Raw genomic sequence first — 18,135 nt, forward strand, 5'->3', positions numbered from 1 at the left:
CTTTTGACACAGCCTTGTGCTAGGTTGTGCAGTGACAGCTTTCTCCATCCTAGCGTGGTGTGCTATAATGCAGGTGGTTGGTCATCATTTGCTTTTTTCTAGACTTTTTTTCTTTTGTCTTTTGGCTGTATTAAATGTAAATTTGAGTAGGCCTTGCTTGCCAAGGAAGGCAAGCTGCCTGTAGTCACTTACCAGCCTACCAATTTCCATGGCACGTGCGAATTTGGTTCTCTAGATCATTTAAAAGTGTAGCTCCATGCGCATCTGTTATATGTAGAATATTAGGAAGAGTAGTTTGTCACATGCTACCTATTCTAGTAGTTGTGGTGTCTTAAATCATTTTGTCTGTCTATATATACATATACTATATATATATATATTTACCAAATCAGCAAAATATACAGGTTACCAGTGCCAACCCTCTTACCTTTACGGAGACTGCTGCAGATCTCTGGTTCTGCTGTTAGATGAGGATTTTTGCCAAATTCATGCCTGAAGGAAGCTGTGGGGATAAGCCTGCCTTCGCTTGCCAGTGGCAGTGACTGTGAAGCACTGGATGCTCTGCAGGCATGTCCACAGTCTGCTCTGAGGTAGCTCAGACACTCAGCCTTGAGACTGGGAAAATGACTTTTCTTTTTAGTGGTTTAACAAGTTTGGTTTATTGTTAAGTTGTATTTGTGGTGAACTGATTCTTCCTGTTCTCATTGACTGTGATATTAGCAAAGAGAATGGTGTTCTAAGGAAGCTTTTTGGTCATCTGTTTACTGTCTGTCACTGCTGGTGAGATTTTTTTTAATCCTTTTTCGTCTTGATTTTCCAGGCCTGCAGGTGGTCTCTATGGCATTGATAGCATGCCTGATCTACGCAAAAAAAAGCCAATTCCACTGGTCAGTGATCTGGTAAGAGATTTTTCTTCTGCCACACAGTCACTGGTGCAAGTGGCTTTATTTTTTGACGTATGGTAATGTTCATTGTCACTTCAAAGCGTTGTAAGTTTCCTGATTAGTTAAATTAATTCTTACAAAAAAGGTTTAAGGAATTGTGCTTGGAAAAAATCTCTGAGAACAAGGCATGGCTTCATACAGTGTTGCATTCATTTGGCAGAATTAAGATATTTTTCATATTCATCTTCCTTCTTTTTCTACACAGAATATTTGATTATTTTTGGGCCTGCATTATTTTTAAATATTTTCCTAAAAATCACATACTTTGTGGAAAGTTATGATGTCCATGTGAGATTTGGAAACTTACCAGAAGGTTGGAAATTGAGAGGATAGATAAACGAACATATGTGCTTAGATTTTTTAAAGTAATTTGAAATATTGCCAGTAAGGCTCCTGTGCTGAGGAAGCAAAAGAACCAAGAAAGTAACGAAGACAAGTTTCTTATGGTTGTGAGATATGGTGAAATAAGGCTTCTCTGGGACAACTGGTTTTCTGTTGTCTGCCTGATCAGTACACATAGCACATTCATAGTTGGGAGAGACCTTGTAACATCTGAAAGACCAAAGTTTCTATATCGTGCAATTCCTGTGAAAAGATGCATACAATTCTCTCTGCCAGCTTATGCATGGGAAGCCTAATGTGTCTTACTGTCTGCTTGTGTCTTCTAAACCTGTGCAATGATGGCATTAACCTGTGTTGCTTCCTTTGTATGCTTTCATTCTCTCTCTCCACAGGCCATGGTAAGTGGAGCTAAAGACAATCTAACAAGCCTTCACCAGAAACAAAAATTATTATACCTTATTTGCCCTCTTCCCTTATACTTTTTATTTTGAACCTGCAGTATTACAGTGCATGCATGTTCAGCACTCTGTCCTACTACATCACTGATGGAATGAACTTCTTTGGTCTGTCTTCAAATAGCATAAATCAGAGCTTAAATGAAGGACTCTGATAAGATTTGATGATTTCAAAATAGATGTTGCTGGCTTTAATTTCTTTCTCAGCCTACATCTTTGTATAGCAGTGTTAGATGCTGCAAAGGCAGGTCCTGTGCTGCTCAAGAGTGCAGAATGGCATGGGTGTGATGTAAAGAAACAGTGTTCAGGGGAAGATGCTGTTCATTACATTCAGTGATAGCCAACGAATGTGACTCACCAGCACATTCAAACCTGTGCTCCCAACCCACCATTTATCCTGTTTGTAACCTTTCACTGTCACATTTGGGAGTGTTGTGTACGTTTTAAAACTGACAAAATAATCTCCTTTTGTTTATGAATAAAGTTAAATATAGAAGATTGAGTCCCACGTAATTATCTTAGGCAATACCAGTGTTACCATTGCTACCAGAACATAGAAGTGAACCCAGTTATCATTATGACTAGAGAAATAAATAAAAATTTGAGACTGCCTGTGGGCAGTCTAGTTGGAGACCTCCCAGAGTATGCATTTGACTCTTTTGAGATGTGAGCTATCATTTAATAAAGTAACTTCAATGTAATAGGCTTGGTATCTGGCATGACAGAGTGCCTTGGCTCACATCTTTGGGGATGTAGTACTGGTGCGTTTCTTAATGTTGGTAGTGAATAACAAATTATCTTCCTTCTAGTCACTGGTTCAGTCCCGGAAAGCCGGAATTACCTCAGCAATGGCCACTAGAACATCTCTCAAAGATGAAGAGCTGGTAAGTGGGAGGGTTGCTTGGCTCTTGTTAACTTTCAGTAAGCCAATTAGGGGAGTTTGGCTCTCTGGGATGCAGAGCCAGCTTCGCAGATGTCTAGAAATATAGCTGCAAAGCTTCTTGTATCATTTGTTTACAGAAACCAAACATGTAAAAAATAACATTTGATATGTCAAATATGACCCTAAAAAATACAAACTTATTTCCTTCTGTGCTATCTGTGATTCTATCTGCTATGGGAGACAGTGTGTGAAACTTGTTTTATGTAAAGTATCCCTCATCCACAAACTTTAATTTCTTCCATCTCTTCCACTTTCTTTTAAATGTCTGGAGAAACATTTTTGAAAGTATGTTCTCTACTGTCACTAGTAGAATTTGCATAAATTTGGCTGCTTCAAATGTGTAGATAAACTGCACTGTTCATGCCTTTTCCCTAAAACCCATGTGTTAACTAGCAAAAACAGGTTCAGTCACCTTCCTGGATGTTGGTTTACGGGTGTTCTTGTCTTTCAGAAATCTCATGTCTACAAGAAGACCTTGCAAGCCTTAATTTACCCTATCTCTTGTACAACCCCACACAACTTTGAAGTGTGGACAGCCACAACTCCTACCTACTGCTATGAATGTGAGGGGCTGTTATGGGGTATTGCACGGCAGGGAATGCGCTGCGCTGAATGTGGAGTCAAATGCCATGAGAAGTGCCAAGACTTGCTCAACGCTGACTGCTTACAGAGTGAGTAGCGGTTCTGCTGGTTTCTGTCCCAAGAGGTACAGTGGAGCATGGCTGTTCAAGTGGTGTTACAAGAGCTTTCCTGAATATAAAGGTGATACATCAGTGATTAGTGAAGATGTATTTTTCAAAAAGACTGTGTCTTTTCAGAAAAGGTGCCATTAGGCTAAACCTGCGCCCATCACTCTGTGGATGCAGGAGAACTTCTTTGCAAAGAAGTTGTACTTTGTGTGCTTTAAGGGAAGGTTTAGTAATTGACTCTTTCATGTGTACACAGACACACACACACACAATGAGTTTCTGCTTAGGGAGTACCATCCATGGACTTAGCCAGGATTCTCTGTACCAAGTGCAGGTTGTCCAGGCACATTGTCATTTAAATAGGAGTGCCCTGTAGCTGAGTTGTCAGACCTGAGTCTGAATGAATTTGGATGATGTTTCAGATAGGAAGGTATTATTTAAGTATATCTCATCTTACTACTAACAGTCCTGTTTATTTTGTTTTTCTGCAGTGTTCAAAAACTGAGCCCTCTCTTCATAGAAAGCACTGAGCTAATAGCTTGCAGAGTAAAAGAGACCTTTCACCTATGATGGAGAAGTTTAAAAGGATTTGATTTAGGGGAAAAAAAAAAAGAAAGAAAAAGTAAGAATTTAGGCATCTGGTTTGGTCAGATTATTTTTATTTGCTCCTAAAACAGTTTCTTGATTTGGTCTCAAATTTATATTCTTGCTTGAGAGCAAAATATCTTAGCCTAAATGGAATAGAAGTTTCCACTGTGTAAGTGTTAAATCTTGAGTAGGAAGGTGGGGCTGCTTCTGTTCGCTCTTGATTTTTTTGGTGTTCCAGCTTGAAGGCAGAAAGAACCAGAAGTTTATGATGTAAAAAAAAGCTTACTGAAAATCCGTGTCAGCAATTATAGGAGTATAGGGAGTCAAATCCCGTACCTAACTCAGACTCTAGTTATTTGGAAAAGCCAGACTGGATGATCCAGCAAGGGATACTAAAGAATCATAGGTCACTTGTTTTTCTTAAAGCTTATCGTGACACCTTATGTAGACATTGTTGCTGCTTGTATTTTTGATGTGTGCGGAGTTTTAAATAAGTCATAGTTAGGACTGATGATCTATGATAAGTTTGTAGAGTTCACCAGAACCATATGCTAACTTGTGATTTTCAGTATTTTAGTTGAAAAGCTGTTGATATGTGTATCCAGGCTTAATTCAGATGCACACCCAAGATGTTGCAGTGTCATGATGGAGTCATGATATCTCAGTATGGGAAAATGCTATTGATAGCACAGGAAAATTAGGCTTGCATGAGCAGCAGTGAGGAAACAGGCACAAATCTGTACAGAGGAGAAGTAATGAAGTAAGGAAAAGTAATGAAGTTTTGAAGTACTGTTCAAAAACAATAGAAGGATAAGCTAAGAATAGCCATACTGGATCTGCCCCAAAATCATCTTTCTAAAGAGGTGTGATGGAGCCCAAGGCAGAAGTGTAAGACATGCAGTGAAGAGCTCCTGTGATGCTATGTTTAATAGCAGGCAGGTGATGGCTCTGTAGATTTGTCTAATCCTTCTTTGAACCTTTGTATACCTGAACTGTGGTGGGGAAGAGGGAGATGTACAGCAGTGAGGAAAATGGTCTGTTTAAGCTTACCATTAACAAAATTTAACATGGAATAAATATGCTTCAAGAAAAGTAAAGGTGGAAGCTTAAGGTGAAGACAACTTCAATGAAGAGAACAGGGAGTCTCTGGAACAGCCTCTGAAAGATAACGGTGGGGGCAGTTTATCTAATCTCTGGTTGGAGTTAAATAAGTTTGTGCAGTGGGCTGTGGGATGTGATGATGGCCAAAGACTGTGCACTTCTGTGTAGACAGAGGTAGCAACTGGAACCAACTCTGCTTTTCAGATACAGTGAAGTATCAGATAATATCTTGTTATTCACTGGATTGCAGATGTTTGCTTTTCACATTTTCTTTGAAATTGTAAAGACAAGATACTCCAGCATGGAAAGTTAAAAAACAAACAAACAAAAAAGACAGGGGAAGAAAATGTGCTGGGCTCAAAACAGGTGAAGAACACATAGAAAGATAAAAACAATAACCAAACAAATGAATAGAGCCCCATGAAACTTCACAGACTCAGTTATTTGAAAACTGCCCAGCATCAGAACAGGAGAGATACAGAGACCATGAGCTGGAGCTATGAAGCTACCAATGTGAGAGTAGTAGGTACCATTGGCTGGGGTGGAGACATAAGGGAAATTGAAGACATCAATTGTATAATTAAAAGGCAGAGAAGACAGAGGAAATACAGTGCTGGGAAATTAAGATAATACTACAGCCAATATGTGGATGCGCTGCTGGGCTGGGAAAAAGAATGTTATTGGTACTAGAAATCTAGTATAAGGCTTTTTCAGGAAACTGTTCTTTCTTTTGGCATGTTCATGCTAAAATTCTTCTAACTGGAACCCATAGGGCCCAAAAAAGATGGAAAAAAATGATTTTTTTTTTTTATATGCTTGAAGAGCACAGACTGTGCTTGAGGAATGAGAAATGGGTGCTTCTGGGGCCCAGACAACAGCGTAGAGATGCAATAAGTCTGAGACTTAAGTTTCTCATATAGTGAACTTGAGGGGTTTCTTCCTAAAAGAAGTTTTGCTATTGCTGGTGGGGTTTTTCTTTTTCCTTTTTTTAATCTAAAAAAAAAAAAAAATCCATGTTCTCAAAATGTATCATCACCTGAGCATCTAATTAAGGCTTCCAGAAAACGTTGCATTGGAGGAGTAAAATCAGTTTTCAGGCTGGTAACAAGTACAGTTCTATTGATTGGGCCTTAATGCCTCAGGATGTATATTCATTCAAGTCTGTGCAAGTCTTCCTGAACATGTTGCATTGGAGTAAATTGAATTTTCAGGCTGGTCACAAATTCTGTTGTCTATATTTTGAATTTTGGGGTAGATGCTTTGGGACCTTAGAATCAGGATATGATGTTTATCCATCTTCTACGCTTCAGTGCTTTTCTGTGGGAAGTAAATGGATCTCTCTCCCCAAGTCTATGAGAATTCAGTTTGGTTATTTCTTCTAAGGGCTTTTTACTTACCAGCTATATTTTAAGAAACTGAGTATCTGATACAGTGAACAAATGTGTGGGACTGTAGCAATAAGATAGTCAAATTCAGCAGTGCTTTGTTGCAGTTTGAAACAAAATCCATTTATGTAAAATTGGGTGCTGCTTCTCTATTGAAGCTAATTTGCTCATTGTGTCTATGGAAAAGCCTCAGTACCTTTGTCTGGGAGGCAATTAAGAATGTGTTTAGAATGTATTTCCAGGAAATATTGCATCCAAGGAATGATACCCAACAGAGATGAAAGGTATCAATCTTTTATTTGAATTTTCTTTAAGAACAAAAAATCAAAAGCTGCAACTTTCAGCCTCCCAGCTTTTAGGGTTCAGCATTTTTGTTTTGTTTTGTTTCAAGTATTGTGTGATGGGACATGCCTTGCAGATCAGTTCAACAAGGCTGTTCCATGAATTGGCAATGTCTGAAATGCAGTAAGGATAGAATTATTTGTGGCATGTGTACTGCAGCCATCTGGTTAATGGCTCTGTTGGCACCAAGCTGTTACTCTGAGAGCATTAAAGGACTAAGTTTCTGTATTCTAGGTACTTTCAAAATACTATTCTTATGAGCGAGAACTTTACCTTTTCACTATAACATCATAAATACTTGCTCTAGGGAAGATGCTCTCTCTTTATCTTTCACCTGTTCTTCGAATTACTGGAGGTCTCCACTGGTTGGGTACAATTCCTTTCTTGCTTGGCTGGAAATGGATGGAGAGGTTTTTTTGTTTGATTGGTTTTTATATATCCCCATAGCATGTAAAGCTTTTGAAAAAAGGGGGCTTTATCTCTTGCCCTGAGCACCAGTGTAGTAGTAACTGAAATACAACCAGTTGGGAAATGTTGATATCAAAGGAAGCCTTATGATGGCTGAGGATGGATGTGTAGGATGCAGAGAAATGGATGCAGAGAAGTAGGCAGAATTCGGAAGAGGGTGGAAGGAAAGGAGGTTACACTAGTGAGGTACCGACAAAAGGGAGATGCACAGTTCTGAACTAGCATTTGGAAAGCCTTAGTATCTGCTTCTGCAAGTATATGTCTTGTTTCCCAGCAGTGATGTGAATTTAAGTCCTCAATAAACTACAGTTAAACCTAAGGAAAGAAATTACACTGGGGTATCAAAATCTGGTTCTTTGGAGATCTTAAAAATGAGGAATTGAGATCTCAAGCTTCAAACTTCTAATGAACATGAAATCTCTGTTGTATAATTAGTTATATTAGTGCTGTTTTATGGTATACTGGAGCAACAAACCTAGTGCTCAACGCCCCGCTTGGTACTGTTTTGTCTCCTGGGGCTTTGGTTCACCGTTGGAATTGTTCAGCACTTTTTGACTCAGAACTGGAAGTCTGGCATGTTTGTTGGGTTTTGGATGAGAAAGTTCTGTGTTGCACTCTGAAAAGATTGCATTCCAGAGACTGGCTCTGTGAGTGGACTGTTAGGGGGACCAGTAAGTCACTCTTATGATAATCATCTTGGCTTCGGCGTTGAATGATGATTAGGCACCATGGTGATGAATGCTTGTTTGCTTCCAGAATCTTGTGCAGGAAAATATTTGCACAGAAGGAAGAAGGATACCTTTATTTGAAACTCGAATATCTATTTTAAGTTTCATGAATATATAATTTCTAAGCATTATCCGCCTACTGAACAGCTGTCTTCTATCCTGCTAGTGTTGCTTTCTTGACTTTTTTCCTCTTAAAGCATGAGATAACAGCACTGGCAGTTTACTAATAGCTGTATCAATACCATTCCCAATATAGTCGTACTTGCTTTCTGTTTCCAGTTATAAATTGACTCGTGATTCATTCCTAGGGAGGAAGAGATAAGGAAAGCCCAGTACCATTTATGTGGTACTATACATGTCTATACACAGTACTTGTATAGTCCCTTGCCTTTTTATTGCCATTTACAGAACTATGTGAAAAGCTGTACCACTGGCCTAAACTTTTTTGCAGCTGAATTGGTACGATCGAAGTTCAGCTGCAGGATAAGCACCCGTGACCTTCCAGTGCAGTGACATGCATTGGGTTTATATCACATATATTTTATGTAATTAGTCCTCTGATAGTTATTGTGGAAACCATGGTGGTTTTGTACCTACAAGCAGATGTCAAAATTAAGAACAGGTACGTTGTTGTGACAGAGGGTTTGTATGTTCTTTACTCTGTTAGTCTGTATAGTTAATCACAGTGTTTTATCCTGGTTTTTGCACTGCAGTTCATGTGTAACTCCTTCAGGGAGACAAATACCTCTCCTGTGAAGGAGTAGTGGAGCCTTTTTTTCTGATAAATCATCTGGGCAGAGTGGGGGAGCAGCATGAATGGAGATGCTCCTGATGAAAGTCAGGAAGCAGAGCCAAGCCTCAGAGGTGATGAAAGAGGGATGTCTAGGGGTCTGTGTGGCATGGCTTGCGTCTCCTGCAATTCAGGATGCCATGGGCAGCTGCTAGACCTGAAGCAAGTCTTGGTGAATGGCTCCACTATTCAGGGTCTCTGGAGGTAGTGGGCACATGAAATACATTTTTAACCAGGACTCTTCCATTTATCTGTGTTTGCTGTCAAAAGCCTATTTGATGCTTCTGGAGTGCTTGCCATTAAGGCAATGATGCAGACCACACCGCTCCAAAATTGTGTTACCTCTGGTCCCATCTGTGTGACCAGCAGCGAAACAATTATGTTTGCAAGCTGCCTGGCTAATAATTTATTTAGAAAATGATTCTGAAATAGAGTACTCACTCATTTATGACACTAGCCCTTAATGTTTGAGTTTGGTTCTTCATTACCATAAGGTCAGGTCAGAAACAAACCCTGTCATGCCCTTCCTTGGTATTGTTACAGATTTCAGAATTCCTCACAGGGGAAAGCTACTTTTTTCAGCTTGACCTCTTACAGTTTCTGTAGCTCTGCATATACTGTACAGAGCCCACCTCCATCCCTGAAAGACCTAGTTCTGTAAACGCTGAATAGCATTTCTTATCTGAAGTTCAAAGTATAGCCCCTAGTATCATTTCAATTTCATATTCCTTTAATAAGTGTTGGGTCTACAGCTGGATGATTGTCTGATACAGGCATCACTTTGGGTAGTGGTAGTTCTTCATCGCCAGTGAGTGAAGACAGCAGGGACTACATAATTAATTCCAGTATTTTCATTTCATCTTAAGCCAACAATAGGAAACTCTGGGGCCTTTTCTCAGATAAATTTTATTGTACTAAATGGAATACTGAACATCAAGCCTCTAGCAAATAGAATTTAAAAAATAATTATCAGGCAATGCAAAGTTAAGGCTTGTTTTATACCCAGGTCTTTAATAGCATACCTTGGTATGCAGTGTTCTTAATGTACTTCTGAAACTTCAGTGGTCACAGTCTGTTCCAAACTGTGTTTTTATTCTTTTCAGTTCAGATGGTGGAAGTTATAATTGAGTTTTGTTTCTTTATTAAAGTGAATTTAGTAACGGTGAAAGGTATTAGATTGAAGGTCCTAGAAATGGATGTCTTTAGGCAGTGTTAGTCAGTGGGCATGCTGTTGAGCCTGCTAACGAGGTTCCCTGTTATGATGTACTGCTGGGGGTCTTTTATGAGGGTGCATTCACAGAAGTTTGTTCCTGTTTGGTCACTAACTGCTGAAACTCTCTTCATATAAAAAATAGTAAAGGCTTGTGTTAAGGTGCTCCAAAAACCATATTTGTGCACTTATTCTAGAGGAAAACAATTCTGGGGTGTCTTTGTGATTGATGGCTGCCTTTACACAGACTTGCTCCCACTTTAACGCTTTTTTTACATAATTCATTCAGTATTTGGTGAACAGCTGGTGAAGGTCATTTTTCTAGAACAAGGCTTAATATAAGGTATCAGAGAAAAAACAAGCATGCAAAAGCATATTAAACTAAACTGAAATAATGTCTGAATGTGTTCATAGAACCTTTGTCTTGGTTTAACTATATCTGTTTTAGGGTCATAGCTTGAAATCCCATAAGAGCAGACTGTACGTAGAAAGAAGGTGTGTAGTCTGATTCCTGTATTTCATTTCACACCCTGGTTTGCCTGCCCTGTTAACTCACGTCAGTGGTTTTATTAACTCATTCCTCACATCTGACACAACAGTCTGTGGTTGAGTTCTGACAGCAAACACGGCTGTCAAAACCGAATAGGGAATAATTGATTGTGGGAGCATTCTTATCTCATAATTAAATTAACTTTTAAAATTTGTAAGAGGTATGCAAGTGATCACAGGCCTGTGTTAAAGCAAAATGATGAGAAGATGGGGCATGCTGATGTCTGCTGTTACAGTAAACTTCATTTCTGAATCTTTCTCAACTGCAATGGTGTTGGACTTGAGCCTGTTCTCAGGAGAGCAATCTTGTCCCAGATTGTAGAGGAATCTGGACATTCCCTTCTATTATCCCTTCCCAGCTCTATGTGGTCTAAGTTTTCTTTCATGTATGTTGAGATGGAGGGTCTGGCTGTAAACATCAATAGCAAGAGGCATCATGCAGAGGGTAATTCATGACTTTGATCCTGCCACCTATTCAATGAAACATTATTTGGTGTGTTTGCCTGTTTCTGACGAGCATTGTTTTCTTCCTGATGCACAGGAGCAGCAGAGAAGAGCTCAAAGCATGGAGCTGAAGACAGAACCCAGAATTTCATCATGGCCATGAAAGATCGTATGAAAATCCGTGAGAGAAACAAGCCAGAGATCTTTGACTTGATTAGAGATGTGTTCTGTGAGAGCAAATTGACACATGCCCAGCAGATGAAGACGGTGAAGCAGAGTGTTCTTGATGGCACCTCAAAATGGTCAGCAAAGATCACGATCACAGGTGAGTGAAGGGAGGCACAGGTTCCATCATTCTTGCTTGGGGCCCTAAGGTAAGGAAGAGTTGGTGTGAAGCTAGAAAGAGCAGACTTCCCTCTCTCTGCTCACTGTACATGTAGCAAGTGGAGATGCTCCTGCCCCAGGTGTTGTAATGTATTGTGAGTTGAGGCTCAGCAGAAAAACTCTAACGAGTGATATTCCTCTTTCTTTGGCCAGACTTATTTGCTCCTTCATGTGGTGTGTGGATGCAGTATTATTGGTGAATGGTGATAACCCTTCTTTTTTGTTTCCAGTGATGTGTGCTCAGGGTCTGCAAGCCAAAGACAAGACTGGTTCCAGTGATCCATATGTAACTGTTCAAGTTGGTAAAACAAAGAAGAGGACAAAAACGATTTTTGGGAATCTGAACCCTGTTTGGGAAGAGAAGTTTTATTTGTAAGTACTCTTACAAGGACTCTTATCCCTGTTTTGCCTGTTTGTATGATCTTTACTTTGACAATTATGCCGTCTTTGTCAGTATGCAATCCCACATTGCCTGTAATGTATGAAGGTTTCATTTCTGTTTGTGTTGTGTGCCTGTCTGGAGGGTTGATGTCTGTAATAACGTACGTAGTGCACACTTGTCCACTTCATTTTTTGCTTTTGTATAGATAAATTGTCTGCTCTGTGAGCATTCTTACATTAATGTTTCTAGAGAAAGATAAAGAAAGGAAAATCTTTAACTTGGTGACTTTTGTTCCTGTATAATAGAAGTAGTTTCAAAATTCTTTGGAATATAAAAGAGTGAAGTTCGTATAAAAGGCTGAGCAAGCTTTCTGTGACCTGCTGCTGTGACTTACTATTGGTGTTTGACCAACAAAGGTTAAAGGTAGCTATTTGTTTGTCACTTGTCTGCAACACTACCATTTCTCCCTTTAGTTCCAGAAAATGAATGTAACAATAACTTGAGGGATTATCTGCTTTCAAGATGAACAGTGTATCCATGTCTGAATTAAAAAGAAAGGCTGGAGGCTCCCCCCCCCCCCTTTTTTTTAAGTATCAAATATGCTCAAAAGACTGAAGAATGTATTATTCTATCATACTTTTATTGAATAAGTAAACACTACCCTCAATTTATCATTGAACACAGCACAACACAAAAGGGAGATGTGAAATCTACTGAGTAAGTAGTTTCTGAAAATTCTGGATGATCTCTTTCAAACCCAGACATCTTTATTTCTTCTCTTTTTTCCCCTTTCTTGTTTTTCCCTAAACTGCTTGAAGTGAGCTCTCTGCAAGCTGAAATTATATATTAAAATCAAGCTTACATCAATCTAACTTTGTCTTTAAAATGCACAGTCCAAACAAAATTATTTTAAATTAGTTTTGAGATCCTCATTAACATCAAAAATATCTCAGTGCTATTTTGAGAGAGTAAGCTCTTGGGCTTTTATTTATTAATTAAGTTTATTCTTACTTTAATCCAAAGTAACAGAACCTCTTTGTAAGTAGTAAGTATGCTTAGATGCCATTTGGTTAACTCTAGTCACAATAGCAGTAAGTCTGTGTAGGAGCCTTAAGGACCTTGATTTACCATGCCAAGTAGTTACCATGGTATTTGCAGTGTGTTCCTTTCTAATTTTAGGAGCTTCAACAAATACTATGTTTAAAGATAGATAGCACAACGTGATAAATGTCACAGTTTTAACAGTGCTGCTGTTTAGATTTTATCTGTGTCTATGATTCAGCAGATAATATGTTGCTGGGCATTAGAGTTGATGCTTCTTTGAATCTTATCTATGTCATTTTTTTAGAGCTTACTACTCTTAAAATTGCTGAAATCTTCTACCCTACATAACCCAATGGAAAGTTAAATCCACATATGCATGACAACAATACCCATTACTTACCAAGCTTTTTTACAAGAGATGGCCAGGAGAATTGAGGTGCTCAGTTTTGAGGGTTGAGGGTGCATATGTTTATTTTTTAGAGTTAACTTGTTACAGTGGGAGAAAGATGTTAGGGTAGTTATTAAAAGCCTACCTAGCAGCAGACATATGAAAAGTCTGATGTTCAGAACACTAAAATATTTCAGTGGGTGCAAGATGCACAAGTAGAGAGAGGTCAGGTCAGTAATGTATAGGTTAGTAATTGATGTTCCTCAACTACTTGGCTTGTTGGACAGATTTGTTTGCAGCTGGTGTTCATTAGGTGCCCAGTATCTTTTATGGGATCACAATTCCACCATCTTTTCAAAGGTTGGATATGGAATCAAAAACCTATGTGTATCAGTTGTCATAGTGCTATTGTAACCCATGACATAAGCTGAGGCAGATTGCATTACAGCTGAGCGATACAATAATTTCCACAGACTCAGTAAAGTTTATTAAAAGCAGCTTAAACAAGTTTTAAAAATTTTAAGGCTGCAACACCTATTTGAAATTACTTATCTGTGCTTATTTACAGTGGTGGATGGAAAAGTACATGAACTTAAAGCCATGTGGTAGTTTTGACCCAGTTTGGAAGTCCAAATTTAGAACTGTATTTTAGAAAAGGCAAGGTTGAAAAGACTTAGGGTTTTCATTATAAGCACTATTTAGGTCATTACTAGGCTATATCCCTTGTGCTTCTGCTTAGATTATTGACCAGTTCGTGGAGCGTGTTCATCACCAAGCAGGTGTCTTGTTTCTTTCTGAAAATCATCTTTTTGTATATTTTCATCCGTACGTGTTACAGAGAATTTGTCTTTCAATGAAGCTTGAAGACCTATGAAAATACAAGGAGCTGATCTTTCTGCTCAGTTCAAAGAGTTGCAGGCTTGATGCAAAGACTTCCCATAAATGGTGCCTGGCAGGATGAAACTTGATAGGGGACTCCAGACATTGCTGGGAAAAAAAAAAAAAAAAAAAAAAAGTGTTGGAAAGCACTAATGAATTGTGCTTCCCTTTGCTTTACATTCCATTCCTGTTTTGCTATAATCCCAGATCCCTTTCCTTATAGCTATGTTGAGCAGGCTAATAGGTATTCTCCTTCATTTGCCGTGTAGACTTATCTTCTGTGCCCTCAGCCTCTCTTGCCTTCAACTCTGGACAGAAAGCAGCACGTGTCCTATCTTCAATTGGTTCTGCGTTGTCTGGGTCGATGGGTGCATAAGAGACAGGTGGCTGCTGACTTTCCAAGAAGCTAGTTTGTAGATCTGTTCTCCATCTAGTTGGTATTTTTTCACAAAGTGTGTTGAAATGCAGAACCTTTGAAAAGAAATTTGCTATGCACTCATTTCCCTAGGAAACAGCCCAGTAATGTGAGATATTGGAAGATATTTTTGCAATCTTCAGTGCAATTAAAATAAGACTTTAATTCTCCATTTAGACATAATTTAGACTATAGGTAGAAAATACTGGCTTTCTAGTAATCTCTCTTTTTTTTGTAAAGGCTGAAGCTGACTATCCATTTGAACAAGTTACAATGGTAGACGGATTTTAAGAGTTCCATTTTAATGGAAGAATTGAGGACTCAGCTAGAGATTTGTTGTCCATACCAGCTTTTCTTAGGAGGGATCGTAGTCTTAAATGACAAGCATTAGAAGTTACTAGATGCAAACAGGGCTTTGCTAGGTTTCTTGGCTTAGGCTCAAAATGACTCCCTCATTTTAAAGTAAAATCCCCTCAAAGTTGTATTGTCTGAATATATCTGTGCACAAGGCCTTAATGGTGGGTGTGAAATCATTGCCTGGAACAGATTGCATTGTCAGTGGGCAGTTTGCAAGAGGCACGTTTGTTCTCTTACTACAGAAGACTAACTCAGTTAAAGTAAATGTGGTGCCTCCTGCTAGCAGATAACCAATATTTTACTAGGACATGCAGAGCCACAGATGATATACATTCCTGTTAATCCTTTGGGAATAGTGCTATTGCATAGCTAACCACTGTGTTGTCACCCAAAAGGTTCCATTTGGTTGCTCAATTTTCCTTTCACCTGCTGAGCTTGTTATCAAGCTCAGCATCTTTCAGTAATCTCTGTGGTTATATGAGATTGTTTCAGTGTTGTTTTTTAGTCTTCACCTTTGGAGACCACCATGTTTATAAATGTCACTGGAACTCTGAATCCTCAGCCTCCTCTGTTCATTGCATGGCAGGGACCATTTGGTTGTCGTGCTTTCTTTATTCTCTAGGTACTGCAGATGCTCAAAATGGCACTCTGATCAAATCCTGCTTGTTTCCCTGCTCAGTGACCAATGTGAAATTTATATTTGAATTAAAGTTGGTGCCTCGTGGCAAGCACCTTTTGGGAAGCTGAGTTAATATAGCTAAGGATGTAATGCTCAGAATCACTTTATCTGCTCTTTGTAGTTAGGAGAGCTGCATGATTAATTTGTGCAGTCAGTGTTGTAGCATTGGCAAAATGATTGTACTTGTTCCCCTAAGAAACAAGCTTCATGCAACTGAGAACAGAAAATTCATTTCTTTGTTCTTAGACAGCAACAGCTGGATCTCACGGCATATTCTTGTGCTGTTGTGCTTAACTTATAAACTGCTAGGATTTTAGCCTTGTTCTCTTACCACTCTGATTTTGCTTTCAGTGTATTTTTTTGCTGTCTTTTTTTTTTTCTTCCTAACTAAAGAGCCTTGGTATCATTTAAAAATTCATCTGTCCTGCAAAGTTTGGTCATCTATTCCCATTGAGGCTGGCCACAGCAGACCTCCCAGTTGGATGCTGCCATTTCTAGACACTTTCATTTGAACCACACCGAAATCTTCCTGCTTTTTCAGTGGGACCATTTCCTAAAGACTTATTTCCTGAAGTGTATACAGTTACAACTCTTTGTTGGGCTTCTCATACTGATTACTGTAATTACTCTTTCTGATTTTCTAGAAAACCGTTTTGATTTTTTTTGGCACTTTGCTCCTCAGAAGCTAAAACGTTCGCAGATCCTGAAGTCCTGCTGATCTGTTCTTCTGTCCTGTGCATTTTCCCACCTCCTGCACTCTCATCCCCTACTTCTGCAAGTTGCTCTGCCCCTTTTTGTCTGTCCTCAACCACTGCATAAAATATTCTCTGCACCAGACTGTGAAACTTTACAGGCCCTTCTTGAGGGCTGCATCTGCAATTGTGCAGAAGGGAAACTGCTCATAGAACATGGCTATATAAATATTCACTAGACTCTTTGAACCATAAATGTATTTTTTTTTAATATCAAAGCACAACTAAACTACTTAAATCTGGGCTTGACTTGACCTACTTTTAAATCTGCAAAATATTGTTGATACCTCTGCTCCTTCACTTCAGTTGTTCATGCTATGTCTGCTTCTTGCTTTTCGTCTTTATTAGGCTGTCAGCTCTACAAAGCAGGGGCTGGCTTCCTCTCTGTAAGTTGCCAAGCACACAGCAGAGTCATGATTGCACTGGGGCCTCTGGGCTCTCCTGTTCTTCAGGCAGAAAATATGAGAAAACAACATAGTTTAAGAAAACATCTTCGTGTGAAATGGGTGTGTTGAATGATAGGGTTGTGTTGGCTTCTTACCTCTCTAATCTACACAGTGCATTTTAGAGATGGACAATCTATGTCTGAAGGCGGTATTAATGGAATGAAACTGAGGTCTGGGTGTATCCTGCAGGGTTAACGTGCTGATAACACTGTTCTTGAGATGAGAAGTTGATTGGAAAGAAATATCCATGTGGATGTGTGTGGTGGTTTTACTCAGGTGGGCAGCCAAGCTCCACCACAATGGCTCTTTCACTCCCCCTCCTCATAGGAAAAGGGGGAGAAAATATGATGGAAAGGGCTCTGGGGTTGAGATAAGGGCAGGGAGATCACCCACCAATTATTGTGATGGGCAAAACGGACTCAGTGTAAGAAGATTAGTAAAATTCAGTGCCTATTACTAACAAGCTAGAGAAGTGAGAAACAAACGAAACTAAAACACCTTCCCCCCATCAACCCTCTTCCACTTCCTCCCCCAGGAGAATGGGCAATGGGGGCTGCGGTCAGTCCCTGCCGCTTCGTCTCTGCCACTCCCTCATGGTCCCTCCCTGCCCCTGCTCCTGTGGGGTCCCTCCCATGGGATGCCGTCCTTCCCCAACTGAGCCTGTGGGGGCTGCCCACAGGCAGCAGATCTTCAAGAACTGCTCCCACACGGCTCTGTACCACGGGGTCCATCCCCCAGGAGCAAACTGCTCCAGCACGGGTCCCCCACAGGCGGCAGCTCCCCCCAGACCCCTGCTCCTGCGTGGGCTCCTCTCCACGGGCTGCAGCTCCGGCGCGGGACCTGCTCCTGCGGGGGCTCCTCCACGGGCTACAGCGTGGAGATCTGCTCCATGTGGGACCCATGGGCTGCAGGGGGACAGCCTGCTCCACCAGGGGCCTCTCCACAGGCCGCAGGGGAACTGCTGCTGCCTGCCTGGAGCTCCTCCTGCCACCTGCTGCACTGCCCTTGGGGGCTACAGGGCTGGTTCTCACTCCTCACTTTCCCAGCTGCTGTTGCACAGTAGTGTTTTTTTGTTTGTTTGTTTGTTTTTTCTCAAATCTGCTCACCCAGAGACAAAAAAACATCCCTTGTTGATTTGGCTCTGGCCAGCAGCGGGTCCCTTTGGAGCCAGCTGAAACAGGCCCTTATCTGACATAGGTAAGAAGAATTATCTGGATTCTTCTCACGGAAGCCACCCCTGCAGCCCCCCGCTACCAAACCCTTGCCATGTAAATCTACTACGATGTGACACAAATGGGAATTTAAAAACTCTTATGGGTATTTACCAGACTCTCTCTTCATGACTGTAGATTCTCCAGTATGAGCTAGTGGTGTCAGAAGGATACAGCTTTTCATTTTGGCACTCTCTGTGCTCTAAACTTATTATCCTTA

The 18,135-nt window shown here is 40.1% G+C and overlaps 1 protein-coding gene across 13 annotated transcripts in view; it reads left to right on the forward strand.

Annotated features, from left to right (window-relative positions):
• The window catches only part of UNC13B (unc-13 homolog B), a 214,608-nt gene that overhangs the window by 128,237 nt on the left and 68,236 nt on the right, over positions 1-18,135 (forward strand). For 7 of the 13 annotated variants that reach the window (XM_035309460.1, XM_035309465.1, XM_035309462.1 and 4 more), the window contains 6 exons: positions 821-899; positions 1,679-1,684; positions 2,551-2,625; positions 3,136-3,355; positions 11,076-11,303; positions 11,593-11,734. In XM_035309460.1, the coding sequence (XP_035165351.1) occupies positions 821-899; positions 1,679-1,684; positions 2,551-2,625; positions 3,136-3,355; positions 11,076-11,303; positions 11,593-11,734 (750 nt within the window). The remainder of the gene's footprint in view (positions 1-820; positions 900-1,678; positions 1,685-2,550; positions 2,626-3,135; positions 3,356-11,075; positions 11,304-11,592; positions 11,735-18,135) is intronic. The other 6 variants (XM_035309461.1, XM_035309464.1, XM_035309466.1 and 3 more) reach the window with 1 other exon arrangement.

The sequence above is a fragment of the Oxyura jamaicensis genome, chromosome Z (assembly GCF_011077185.1).
Source record: "Oxyura jamaicensis isolate SHBP4307 breed ruddy duck chromosome Z, BPBGC_Ojam_1.0, whole genome shotgun sequence".
Taxonomy (NCBI): domain Eukaryota; kingdom Metazoa; phylum Chordata; class Aves; order Anseriformes; family Anatidae; genus Oxyura; species Oxyura jamaicensis.